The sequence below is a fragment of the Carassius gibelio genome, chromosome B23 (assembly GCF_023724105.1).
Source record: "Carassius gibelio isolate Cgi1373 ecotype wild population from Czech Republic chromosome B23, carGib1.2-hapl.c, whole genome shotgun sequence".
NCBI classification, from domain to species: domain Eukaryota; kingdom Metazoa; phylum Chordata; class Actinopteri; order Cypriniformes; family Cyprinidae; genus Carassius; species Carassius gibelio.
Genome location: NC_068418.1, coordinates 9399136 through 9413409, shown reverse-complemented (window position 1 = coordinate 9413409; position 14274 = coordinate 9399136). Strand labels below are relative to the sequence as shown.

Below are 14274 nucleotides of genomic sequence, written 5' to 3'. Positions count from 1 at the left end.
GCCTGGGCAATCAATGATAGTCTAGTTCAATCTGACCAGAAAGAAAGTATAAAAATGAAAGTGAGAAAAGCTAAGAGTACAATGGAAGGAACAATTTAAATCACTGGACAATGGACAATCAGTGATAAACGCATTTGAGGAAAGGAACAGGTGGCGTGCTTCGTGCTGTCGTGACATCAAATACCACCATGCCGAAGCTGGTGGAAGTCAGAATGAATGGTGAATGTTTTGTCTGCCGCACAGTCTGTGATGAAGACACCTGATTACTGGTGAAGACATCTGTCTATGAAAAACATTCAGAATGGAAAGAGTGAGAGCAGAGAGAGGGAGGAGGGGAAGAGTTAAGACAACTCAATTTCACCAGAGAACAGTGTTCAAATTATACCAAAGCTTCCATTAAGGGCCAGTATTGAAAAGTGTTTAACCATGGTGCTGCACTGAAGATCCTTTAGCTAATGTGGTGTTCCCAATTAAAAATGACTGGCCTTTTATATAAAAATATCTTGTATATATGTCATTATGCCAATATGCTATATTATCATCAAATCTTGAATTAAGTCATTTTTTTCTTTTCTTTTTTATTAGCACAGGTTTTGAATTTCTTTTTGGATCTGATTGATTGTAGGCTTTATTGATCTGAGCTTATGAGGTGGGTAATTTAGACAAAGTTCACTCAAAAACTATGGTGCATAAGCTCAGATCAATGAAGCCTAGAATCACTAAGCTCCAAAAAGAAATACAAAACCTGTGCTATTTGTAAGAAAAGAAAAGCAAAAAATAAAAGATTTAATTCAATATACAGTATATTGAGAAATTAGTAACCCTTTATTTTAAGGTGTCCTTGTTACACGTTACATGTACTGAGTATGTACTAGTATAATTACTATTAATTATGCATTATTACATGCAAGTTACCATAAGCCAAACCCTAACCATATAGTAAGTACATGTGGTTCATTAATATTACTCAGTACTGAAATGTATAATTTACACTGTAACAAGGACACTTTAAAATTAAGTGTAAAAAAGAAATTTATAAGCAATAACATTATAATTTTTGATTCAAATATATATTACAAAATATTACATTTAAATTACTTAACATGTTTTAATGGAATTTTAACTGTTAAATTTACCAGCACAGCATTCTGAAACGACACAGGAGTTTTATTTTTGGGTGAACATTTCCTTTAAAGCTAAAAAAGAGAAAGAAACATGATGAAAAATGTGCGTTGAGTAGCTTGTTGTGGCAGATGTTTGGAAGGGCCTCAGGATGCTCTCCTGATGGAAACAGGCATATGGAGGAGACAAGCTGATTACGCTGGCGGATGTCTCAGGGAGTTTGTGTGGGGCGCTCTGCTCTAAATGAAGCTGAGTCTCAGAGACTTCCCGTCGGGTTCACAGCGTTAGCTACATCAACATTTAATTGGTTTGTTGAAGACTTCTCATTTCCCTGAGAATCACAAATCTGTCTCGTTTAACAAAAAAATCATTGCACATTTGATATTCGGTTTGATATGTCTTTTGGCTTTTCTCAAATCTTTATTTTGTGGTTTGAAATGAAACACTAAAGCATTTCAATTTTACAACCCTCCTACATAGCACACAAGCAAAGTGCATTACAAAGCACATTAAAAATTCATTGAAACATCATGCATTTATTTGTATGAATCCATTTCAGAAAAACATCTACGCAAGATTAGTGTTTAAATACAAGTGGAGCTCGAGCAACGACATGAGAATGAAACAAAAAAAAAAGGATGGAACTGGAACAAATGGTTGTATTGTTTGCTATGAAGAAGCAGTGGATCACAGGTTTTTCTCTTCTATTTATGTGAGATGTTTAAAACTAATACAGTTGGACGATTGGGTGGTAATTTGGAGAAGAGGTAATAAGGTTTGGTGTTTCAGTAGAAACAGCAATTATAGTGTTGGGAGAATCTGCCTCGCTCTCGGCTAAATTGCTTCGGTGAGAGGAAGGAGGAGGGTTCGGTGAGGGATGAAGAGGGCAGAATTACTTAGCCTTACTGGGATCCAAAAGAACAAAGCAATTTAGAAGAGTACAGAGGCAACATTGCAGAGGATAAATACCAGATAGCAGCTGGACTGAAAGGTCAATCTACACCTCTGAATCACTCATGTGAGTGTTATGAGCTTTAACAGAGACCGGTAAATGAGCAGAAGTCCAGTCCAGAAATCCTCCGAAGGGTATCAAGCTGATTGTTAATAGACATTAAATTATTGGGCAGAAGGCAGAACGCTATTACCCTCAATGATATACATAATACACAATTTAAGAGTTTTAAGTTCAATTTTAAAATTATATGATGTCATCTATGGTTCAAGTTTTAAGATCAGTAATATTTTTTGGTAATAAATGTATACTTTTATTCAGCATGGATGCATTAAATTGATAAAAGTGAGTAAGAATACACTGAACAAAATTCTAAACGCAACACTTTTGTTTTTGCCCCATGAGCTAAACTCGAAGCCCTAAGACTTTTTCTATGGACACAAAAGGCCTGTTTCTCTTAAATATTGTTAACAAATCTGTCTAAATCCGTGTTAGTGAGCACTTCTTCTTTAGCGAGATAATCCATCCACCTCACAGGTGTGTCATATCAAGATGCTGATGAGACAGCATGTTTATTGCACAGGTGTGCCTTAGGCAGAGGTGGGTAGAGTACCCAAAAACTTTACTCAAGTAAAAGTAAAAGTAATTCTAGAAATATTTACTCAAGTAAAAGTAAAAGTACTAGTCTTGAATAGTTACTTGAGTAAGAGTAAAAGAGTATCGGATAAAAAATCTACTCAAGTAGTTAGTTACTAGTTACTTTGGGTCATATATACGGAGCCTATTTTTATTTAGATACATAGATAAAATGTATGTTATGTGTGTGTGTGTGTGTATGTGTATAAATGTATATATTTCATCAGCCTTTACTCCAATTTATGTAATTTATTATAAAACCCTGTCTGTTGTTTACTTAAGTAACAGAGATGTCATGCCATAACATATTTTTAATACAACTGACTTTATATTAAATGTGAATTTAACATTGAAAGTTAATGTGATATAAATATTGCTACTAATCTTTCATTGTTCAGAAAGAGAGCAAATAACATTTACATTATTAAAGATCATTTTCACTGACAGTCTAGAGTTCAATCACTCTCAGAAACTCCCATTAAAATCACTGAAACTGTTAACACTGTGAAATCAATATCTTAATTATAGATTCGTACACACATCTGCACTTTGTTGTTTCTGACGAGAGAATTAGCCAGGAAGAGGTATTCAGTCAGTGAGCGAGTGAAGGAAGCACCGGCATTTCAGCGATGACTCATCGGAACACCTCTGATTGGCCATTGCATTCAAAAGCTCAACAGAACCGTGTGTGATTGGTTAATGTGCAGCGCTGTAAAAACGCGTCTGTCTCTGGCTCAGCGCCAGCAAGCGATCACAGATCTGAATTTAGCGGCTGATGATATGACTCGCTGAACATACACCGGTGTGATTGTATTAAAATTAATAAAATCTTAATCGGCTATTTTTTGTCTTTTGGAAGATGCATTCAACTTGAATCCCCTATGTTATAAGCCACACACGTACAACAAACTAATGTCACAGTGGTATCATGTACTGTAATCGAATGTAGCCCAAGTTATTACCTGTTAAACAGTAGACAGCACACGCGTTCATCTAATAAGGATCTCCATCGCAAGCAAATAATGGCTTTTGCAGATTTGCTTTCAATTCAGTGAAGTTCCATAGCCCCGTTTTCAACGCTGCTGATGATCTTAAACGTTACAACTCTGAGTGAACCGCTTCAGACGCTCAGCGCGTTTCTCCAGGGAACTGAACGACTCCTTCAAACTGATTCACGAACCAATTCACTCGCTTGCCAATTGGTTTCATCAAGCCTTTGAACAGAATTGACTCAAAAGAATGAATCATTCGCGAATGGGCATCGCTCATTGCCCAGAGAAAAGTAGACGGCGCGTTTGGAATAAACTGAAGCATTTATAACATTTATTGCATGAAGATAAAGTAACGAGAGGGGCGTCGCCCACAGTAACGAAGTAAAAGTACAGATTTTCCCCCAAAAATTTACTCAAGTAAGAGTATAAAGTACCCATCTTTAAATATACTCCGAAAAGTATTAGTTACCATGAAAAATTACTCAAGTAAATGTAACGAAGTAAATGTAACTCGTTACTACCCACCTCTGGCCTTAGGCTGGCCACAGTAAAAGGACACTCTAAAATGTGCACCCAGTACTGTTTTGGGGGGTCCGGGGGGTCTGAAAACCAGTCAGTATCTGGTGTGAGCACCATTTGCCTCACACAGTGCAACACATCTCCTTCTCATAGTTGATCAGGTTGTTGATTGTGGCCTGTGGGATGTTGGTCCACTCCTCTTCAATGGCTGTGTGAAGTTGCTGGATATTGGCAGGAACTGGAACACAAACTCGTATATGCCGATCCAGAGCATCCCAAACATGCTCAATGGGTGACATGTCCGGTGTGTATGCTGGCCATGGAAGAACTGGGAAGTTTTCAGCTTCCAGGAATTGTGTACAGATCCTTGCAACATGGGGCCGTGCATTATCATGCTGCACCATGAGTTGATGGTGTGGATGAATGACACAACAATGGGTCTCAGGATCTCGTCACGGTATCTCTGTGCATTTAAAAGGCAATCAATAAAGTGAAAGTGACGTGACATTCAGCCAAGTATGGTGACCCATACTCAGAATTTGTGCTCTGCATTTAACCCATCCAAAGTGCACACAAACAGAGCAGTGAACACACACACACTGTGAGCACACACCCGGAGCAGTGGGCAGCCATTTATGCTGCGGTGCCCGGGGAGCAGTTGGGGGTTCGATGCCTTGCTCAAGGGCACCTAAGTCGTGGTATTGAAGGTGGAGAGAGAACTGTACATGCACTCCCCCCACCCACAATTCCGTCCGGCCCGAGACTAGAACTCACAACCCTTCGATTGGGAGTCCAACCCTCTAACCATTAGGCCACGACTTCCCGAGCGCTTCACGGATTTGCGTGTCATCCTTTCGCAGGGGCCATGCTAATCTTCTCTGTATTAGCGTAAAGTGCACCTGTGTTTGTTGTCAATAACATATGCCTGCCCATACTATAACCCCACCGCCACCATGGGCCACTAGATCCACAATGCTGACATCAGCAAACCGCTCACCCACACAACACCATACACGCTGTCTGCCATCTGCCCTGTACAGTGAAAACCGGGATTCATCCGTGAAGAGAACACCTCTCAAAAGTGCCAGTCTCCATCGAATATGAGCATTTGCCCACTCAAGTCAGTTACGATGATGAACTGCAGTCAAGTTGTGACCCCGGTGAGTACGACGAGCATCAGATGAGCTTTCTGACAGTTTGTGCAGAAATTCTTTGGTTATGTAAACTGATTGTTACAGCACCTGTCCGGGTCGCTGGTCTCAGACGATCTTGGAGGTGAAGATGCTGGATGTGGAGGTCCTGGGCTGGTGTGGTTACACATGGTCTGTGGTTGTGTGGCTGGTTGGATGTACTGCCAAATTCTCTGAAACGCCTTTGGAGACAGCTTATGGTAGGCACACCTGTGCAATAATCACACTATCTAATCAGCATGACACAACTTGGGGGTGGATGGATTATCTCGGCAAAGAAGAAGTGCTCACTAACAGAGATTTGGACAGATTTGTGAACAATATGTGAGAGAAATGGGCCTTTTGTGTCCATAGAAAAAGTCTTAGATCTTTGAGTTCAGCTCATGATAAATGGGGGCTAAAACAAAAGTGTTGCGCTTAGAATTTAGTTCAGTGTAGTAACAGTTTTATGAAAAAAAAAAAAAAGTTTTAAAAAGTATCCCAGTTTCCACAACAGTAATAAATAGCACAACTATTGCAAATTAAAGAACACAGATGCAATATATCATTTGCATATTGACCAACGCAATATACCAATCGCAGCACAAATTAGCATAGTCTTAAGAAATAAAGAAGCCACAGCAAGCTACGTTGAAAAGAACTATAGGCCAAAAAATTAAGGACTGCATGAAGTTTAGATAAAGCTGGTATTGCGTGACTCCTAGCCGAGGGTTCCAAGTCGTCTTTTATTTCCTGAAGCAAATTAAAAATAGCATGGCTTGGAAAATGATATGTTTGTATGTGTTCTTCCGGCATTCCAAATAAATTAAAACATGGGGAAAAATCCTCTCCCTTCTACCACGCATTCTCTGTTCTCTGCAGTGCCTCCTTCTAGCAACAATAAATCTAGCCATTGCAAGCACAAAATAGTTTAAGACATGCAATTTTTGGGGGTGTTAATTAATAATACTTTCCTCTTCGAAATTTTGTGTCTGAAAGGGAAACTCCAACAAATGCATATTCAATAAGGTCAGGTGCAAAAATAACTGTGTCCAAGCCTTTTCAGCGCTAATTCGTCACTGTGAATTTTAACGGCAAAAGACGGTTAGTAAAACTGGCCTTCAGTCCCTTCTATGGTCAGACTGGCTTTCTCGTTTTTCCCCCAATCAATATTTCATATTTTCATTCAACTGAATCAAATATGACAGGCTGCTATTGACGGCCTCTGTTTAGACGTCCAGCGGAAACCCTGCTGGCTGAGAGATGCATCTAAGAATACACTCAGATAAGCTGTGTCCTCCAGTCGTGCCCAATAGTCTCCAGGAACCAAACTTAACACGCTCTGACAGGTGACGACAACTATCAGAAACAAACTAATCAGCATTGACGGCACTTTTATTTGACTGTCCTCCTCTCTGGAACACCCTTCACCTGTTTGAACCCTCATCCTGGCCCTCTGAACCTCAGGTGAGGATTTTTCCTCTGGGTGGCTCAATTAGATTCCTTTATCAAAGCACGGAGACCGGGACTTGGTGAAGTGTTAAATTAAATTTGCCCCCTAAGCTGTTGGTAGAATTCCCTGACACAGCATTTAAGTGGTCTCTAATTCCCTTTCCTTGTTAATGTGGGGTACACTGGGCTTTGACACTTGCTGAGACGGGAGTTCTGAGGGTGCGTCTGCTCCGAGGAGACCCTCACACTTTGTGTCTTGAACTAAGGGTTGTCCTCTGAAACTTTGAAAGTTGTGTTTAAGTGAGCTTCAAAAAATGAGAAACATATATCCTAAAAATACTTTTTTCCTGAAAGACAGAATACTTTATAACATAGAGATATTTGCAGAAAATTGTGTGTGTGTGTGTGCTCTTGTTTTTGTGACATATCAGGACACAACTCTGTATAATGACATGGGTATGACACAGGTATTACAAGGAGAGGATGACTTATGAGGACATAACCCATGTCCCCATTTTTCAAAACACTTATAAATCATACAGAATAAGATTTTTGAGAAAGTAAAAATGCACAAAGTTTCCTGTGAGGGTTAGGGTTAGGGTTGGTGTAGGGCCATATGATACAGTTTGTACAGTATAAAAACCATTACACTCAGGGATGAACCCACTTTTCACAAAAAACAAACGTGTCTGTGTGTTTTATTATTTACAACAGTGATTTCTGGTCCTTAAGTTGAAGATTATAATATATTATATTTAGTGGTGGGCCGTTATCACCGTTAACGTGCTGCGTTAACGCGAGACTCTTATCGGGCGATAAAAAAAATATCGCCGTTAATCTATTCTCAAAGTTGGGTTGGGAGCTGGGACTAGGCAAGCTATGATGACTTTCACCTAGATATTTTATATAACCGACTGGTTGAGGCCAGCCTAACGGACAGCGACACTGAACCGAGCTCTCTTCTGCGAAGTTCTCCTCAAAGTCCCTCCTGCACCCGAGTGAACAAATACAAATCGCAGTTTGAAACAAACAACAAGGTGTGAAAGAGCCCGATTCAGTACTCGCGGTGTTCTGGTGTTCAGGGCTCACGCAGAGAAAGGCGTCTCAAGACGCTAAAAATAAGCGTTTTGAAGTGTTTTGATCAAAACAATTGAACATCGAATTTGCTTATTTTTGCTCTAGTGCTGACAAATACATACGAAATATGTCAAAATATCCACCTTGGAAATTATGCTCGAAAAAACTGTCAGTTATTTCTTAAGTGAATGTAAACAGTTGAGGAAAAATGGGATGTGTATTATATCGGATGCGTTCATCTTCTCTTAAAGTGACCGCGCATAATTTAGCGACTGGCTGCTGTCCAAGTAAATTAAAATTAAAATCACTCACTGCTCTTGACTACTTTGTAGTTTTAACAGTCAAACCAAAAATTATTCAGACACCAGATATATTGTTTGATATATATAGCAAAACTGTAATAATGTGAGAAAGGTTGAAGGTGTCTGAATAAATGTAGGTTTGATTGTATATTTCATTTTTACATTGAAGACTATCCAGTGCTTTTTTACATTTAATTATTCGGTTTCTGTACCTTGACACCTACAAACTTAAAAAAAATCCTTAAACATTGTGTAAAAAGCACAAATAAATAAAAATAAACGAACATAAAAATTAGACAATTTCAAACAGGGCCCACTGGTACAACCTTCACCGGGTCCCCGCTTGTGCAATGTGGAATTAGTTTACAGCTTTTTCAAGCAGTTTGTGATGCATTTTGGAAACAGGAGATGTACATTTCTAATGCACCATCTAGCTTGATAAACCCCTTCTCAAAGACTTACTGTTTGTCAATTTTATTTGGGTAACACACATATTCTGAATCAGGCACGTGCAGAGGGGGGGGGCGTTGGGTGCTTGAGCACCTGCCCCTTTGCCCTTTGGTGCCTAAAGTGCCCTTTTGTCAAAGCAAAATTTCCTCTAATTTTTTTTTTTTTTTTTCATAACGTTTCCTTTTGTGAATGCCTGTTCATGCCCAATCTAAATATTAGTAAAATTTTGAATAATAATTTAGCCGTCAATAAGATGACCAACATGATGACCTTTGACCTGACGACGACGACCTCCTCATCCAACCGGGACGATTCGTCACGCCGCACGCGCATTTTTTAATTGTCAGAGGATATTTTCATTACTGCGGAAGCTGGTAAGTGGTGTTTCATTCTCAGCGAAGTGATTTTGATATGTATTTACTTATTATTATTTTACAAGAACGACGTGATGTGAGAACATGCAGATATGTTGTTTATATTGCGGTGTGTAGCCTGTAGTGTAGAGTAACGTTAGCGTGCTGTTTGAGGGAGAAACGTTTCACAGGCATCGAGGGGCAGAGGCGTCATGCCCCTTCAAAGATTTCTGAGCCAAGTTGATTTTAAATGCAGCTTCCAAACGACAAAAAAAAAACAAAAAAAAAAACAGCAGAATAATATTTTTTATATATTTGATCTAATCACACTGTTGTGATTAGATCGTTCAGCATCAGCTGTTAAATTCAAATCTGTGTTCGCTGACTGGCGCTGAGCCAGAGACGTTCTAACAATGCTTCATGATGATAACCAATCAACGGTTCTGTTGCGCGAATGCAATGGACAATCGGATACGTGCAGAAGAGTCATCATGAAACGCGGTGTTTTGGTTCACTTGCTCGCTGACTGAATTATTTAGCGAATTCTTTCTTCAGAGAGAGAGAGAGAGAGTAAAAACTAAAAACAATCCTGATGTGCATAAAAGTGCTTCAGTGATTTTAATGGGAGTTTTTGAGAGTGCCTGAACTCTGGCTAGACTGAATGTAAATGTAATTTGATAATGTAAATGTTCTTTACTCTCTGTAAAATGAAAGAGTTAAAATAAGTAACTTACAATATTGTTATTAAAATTTACATTAAATGCAAATTCAGTCGTATTAAAAATATTTTATGGCATGATATGGCACTTAAGTAAAAAGTCTGGGTTTTATGTGTAGTTAATAGATTACACTACCTTTCCGTTTATTGATCAAATAACAATCTATAAAGGTGCAAAACGCGTTTACTTACACGTTTGAGAATCGAGATATTTCCTGATATATTAAGCATGTTTGGAATTGTTTTGAATAAAAAGAAAAATAAATAAAACATAAGCCTGTATAAGTTATACAGTGCTTTCATAGCATGACTCAGTTGTTTATTGTTTTGTATCAATATTTAAGGTGGACTTATTGATTAGGTGCAAGAATAGTAGTGATGGTTAAAATAATAGATTGATAATGAAATAGTAGATTGTGCCTTGTTCCTAGATGGACAGAGAATGGAAAGTAATAGATCAGATGAGGAGATGGAGATAGAGGAAGACAAAGAGGCAAATGTAGACTTTTTTACTTTTAAACTTAAAATTGTCTCTTCTAATCTTTTTCTTTTTCAAAACTACATCACAGCATTGGCTGCCGTATCAATACATAATCATCCATATCAATACGCAAATCGGCAAGGAATGCATCACAATATATTGCTGTATTGATATTTTGAACCGCGCTTTTTAAAGCCTTGTTCCATGTGCCTCTTTTATACTTTGAGCACCTGCCCCTCCAAAGGTCTCTGCACGGCCCTGCTCTGAATGCCGTTGGCAGAATTCGAATGAGCCATTTTAATCTAGATTGATCTAGATTAATTTCAAGATCACAGTGAGATTAATCTAGATTAAAAAAATTAATCTATGCCCACCTCTAATTATATTATATTACAAATAAAAATACAAATACAAAAAAATAAAAAATAAAATTTAAAATAAAATAATTTTTCAGTCCAGTTAAAATGGTCTAATTGGAAAAAAGACCCAATATGTTATATGCGTTTTGTGCTTATTAGGCTACAATATTGTTGAGATGCAGCATGCTATTGTAAAATACATATAATATAATATAATATAATATAATATAATATAATATAATATAATATAATATAATATAATATAATATAATAAACATTCATTAAACTTGTTTGTACTGTTTTCCACTTATGTGTCAGAAGAAAAAAAAAACATTAAAAAAGCTAATATATATAAATTATATTATCACATACAGTCTGAATGAATCTCTGAGTTTCTAGTCAACTGCAGCAATAATGGTAAAGTTAATAGCAGATGAGTGTGTGTGTGTTTCAGGTGTTGACCTCTCACCTCTGCTGAGCAGCTGTAGATTACGCACTTCCTCTCTGACCTGTAGCTGTAGGACCTGCTGGAGGACTTCCTGTCTCAGTGTCTCTTGGATTATACCCATCCTCTCCAGCTTCTCTCCGTTCAACCGCAACAGGGCACGACCTGGAAAAATCGTGTGAGATGCAGGATGAATAAAAAGTCAATGCCAGCTTTGTAAAATAGCAAGCAAAGGATTATATCCAGAGGAAATTTGATCAGTAGTGTGGAATTGGTTTACATTTGTTTAAATCCCCAAAGAAGCCATCAAATTAATGTCACAAGTCTTGCCGACAGAACAAGACGACCCAAGAAAAGCCTTGCAGATGTCCTGCTGCTTTCTGAATATGACACCAGTTAACTAGAGATTCAAGAAGACTTTCCCCTTGTGTTATGTACAATTTTAGATTTGCTGCTTTCCAAAACACCTCATGTTGGCCAATATATCCATTTTGGATAAGGCAATACATCGTCATAGGTTATGTAAAAAAAATAAAAAATAAAACTGGATGTGACATTTCCCAAATAGATTGATATAAGCTTTGTGTGTGTGTTTGGGTGGAATCTATTTTTACATTTTACATAGTGTTTGTGCAATATGTACAATGTATATTTTGCTTATTTGACTACAGTAGCTAAGTTGCAACATGCTAAAACGTTACTGAAATCAATTGTGATTAGCATCTCTCATTTCACGTCCCTTGAGAAGTGACATTTCTGTGGCTCATGGAGCCAATGTAGAGCTGTACAAATCTCTTATGCGGGTCCATTTCTGAATGCTAACTCAGAAGGCAGCATCCTATGTAGGCAGAAGACAGCAAAGCAGTTTATTTACCTCAGCAGTCAAACAGACCGGCATAAAGCCTGCATGTACCTCAGTGTCAGAGTGCTGTCCTTCACAAAACATCACAAAGCAGAGGAATTTATTGTCATTTGCCCCGCATGCGCTCGCTCTAATTAGGCGAATAAATCATTTCATTCTCTCTTACAATATAATCATCCATACCTGGCAAGTACACAGACACTCCCTCAGAAGAATGCCACGTATACAAGTTTACGTAACCAGAGTCTATTTTAGGCCACATTAATGATTGTGTTCAATTTCCGCACATATTGCTTTGTGTAAGGATTACTAATGAAGTCGTGTTACATAAGGCCCATTGTATGACCTTGGATGAGTGTATCGATTCGTGTGGTGTGTGTCCAGGAACATCAGCACTGGACGGCTATTCCCCGCTGTAAATGAAACATAATGACCTTAATAACAGCTGGCTGTGGCTATTTCTCTGATGATGTAGTGGAACTGGAGAGATGAGTGCAGTGTGGTTTGGGGGTTCAGGGATTAGATGGCCATGATTACAGTTTTACAGTTCGTTTACAGAACTTCATGAGCTGCCCCTTGAGAGAAACCACTACCTGCCGTTTAATTACTTTCTCATAAGTGAGATTCAGTAACAGAAACATTTATAAGTTCAGACATGGTAAGCAAAATGACTCCTCTTGGTCAGTGGTTAGAGGCAGCAAGGCTGACTATTTTTCAAGTCAGCTAAAAAAAAGCATTAGAAGCGTAGTTTTCTTTTCCAGTTTTTATTTCCAGTCCTTGGCATTTCTAGTCAAATAAATATATATTTCCAAGCTGATAATATAACGTTAACCCTGTGCACATTTTTATAGGTGATAAGGTTGATACCTAAGTACTTACAAATAAATTTACCAATACATACATTCGCTGCATCTGCAATGAACACTAGTGGCAGTTAAACATCAACTTTTATTCCTTTTTCTCACAAATTATGATCACAGGCCACATCATTGATAAGTAAATAGCTATTTATTGGAGTACAAGCGGTTCCTTGCACAGTACTATGTTATGACCTCAAAATACTTTTTACCATAGTGCATGATTTGTAAACTCAAACATTTTGAAGTCTGCATCACATATCAGCTAGTATTCTGTATGAACAATGCAGCGTCGCATAGTGGGTTCAACAGTATAGGCTAACAAAAACATTAAAATGCAACATCACTGATAAGGACTTTACAGATTTTCTAGAACTAATATATGCTGGCTTTTGCTTGAATATTCTTGTGTCATGTTTGCTTGTTTGTTCATTGGCAATAGTATTTTGGTTCCCTTCAGCTATGATAAAGACACATTCATTTCCACATCCTATAAGTCTGAAGCATCTAAATGATCTGCTGTCTGTTTCAAGCGTAGGCTCCCAAAGCGTGTCCAAAAAGTAAGATAATATGTTTAATACAGCAGATAATAACACAGCAAATTCCGTCATAATTGTTGCCTGGGTTGCATACATATGTGTGGGGTGGAGCTATCAAAATAGGGCTGAGATCCTTTTGGGCTAGGGGTGTGTTTGTTTTGGTGATTTTAAAAATCAACATTGGCTACCAGAAATCACTTACCCCACCTTTAATACAGAGTAACTTTTTTCCACCGTTTCAAGTTTGAAGATTGTGTAGCTACCCTGCCATCCAAGTGACATCTTAGTTTGATCCTTTTTAGAACAGTTTATCAGTTTTTTGGCACATAATTGATTTGTCATACTGAAAGGTTTTTCAGCTGAGTTGAGGGAGTTTGTGTCAATTCAAAAGACAACAGAAAGACTTAATTCTTCTGTTTTATTTTATTTATTTGATTACTCAAGCAGAAAAAATAATTAATCATAAGAAAAAAAAAGAATTTAAAATAATAAATTCTGTCTAATTCCTTTTGCACCTATCTATAGTGTAAATTTGTTGTTGTTGTTGTTGAGTTGTCAGAGAGATCTGGGGAGGGCATCACCATACCTGAAGCCTAAACTTGTCAATCAGTAGTGTTCCAGCCCAAAAAGCTAAGAAACCAAATACACACATTAGTCTGTAATGAGACTAAAAAGTTTGGGGAGTGGGGACCAAGATCCCTTCAATGTCCAAACTTCCAGGGCAGCCATAATCCATTTCCCCTAAACGATGGGCTAAACACCCCTGTTACACGTTGATGCTACGCTATCTTGAAATGCATTTTCAAATACTACACATTTAACTTCTGAACTGCTTAGATGCATTAATCGTTGCCAGATTCCGTTTAATCTCTTTTGAATAAAACTGAATGAGCTTTTAGTGCCATTCTCTGGACACTTCACTTTGATAGTGTCGCAAAAGTGTACAAGATGCAACATAATATTATTTTGCATAAATTTCATCCCAGACA

General features: G+C 38.0%; 1 protein-coding gene and 1 non-coding gene across 3 annotated transcripts in view; both read right to left on the bottom strand.

Moving 5' to 3' along the window:
- The window catches only part of LOC128012191 (sterile alpha motif domain-containing protein 10-like), a 72200-nt gene that overhangs the window by 3128 nt on the left and 54798 nt on the right, over positions 1 to 14274 (bottom strand). For both annotated transcript variants that reach the window (XM_052595273.1, XM_052595272.1), the window contains exon 4: positions 11052 to 11192. In XM_052595273.1, the coding sequence (XP_052451233.1) occupies positions 11052 to 11192 (141 nt within the window). The remainder of the gene's footprint in view (positions 1 to 11051; positions 11193 to 14274) is intronic.
- Positions 5037 to 5140, bottom strand: LOC128012699 (U6 spliceosomal RNA). Its single transcript, XR_008183182.1, has one exon. It is a non-coding gene; the product is annotated as a U6 spliceosomal RNA (small nuclear RNA).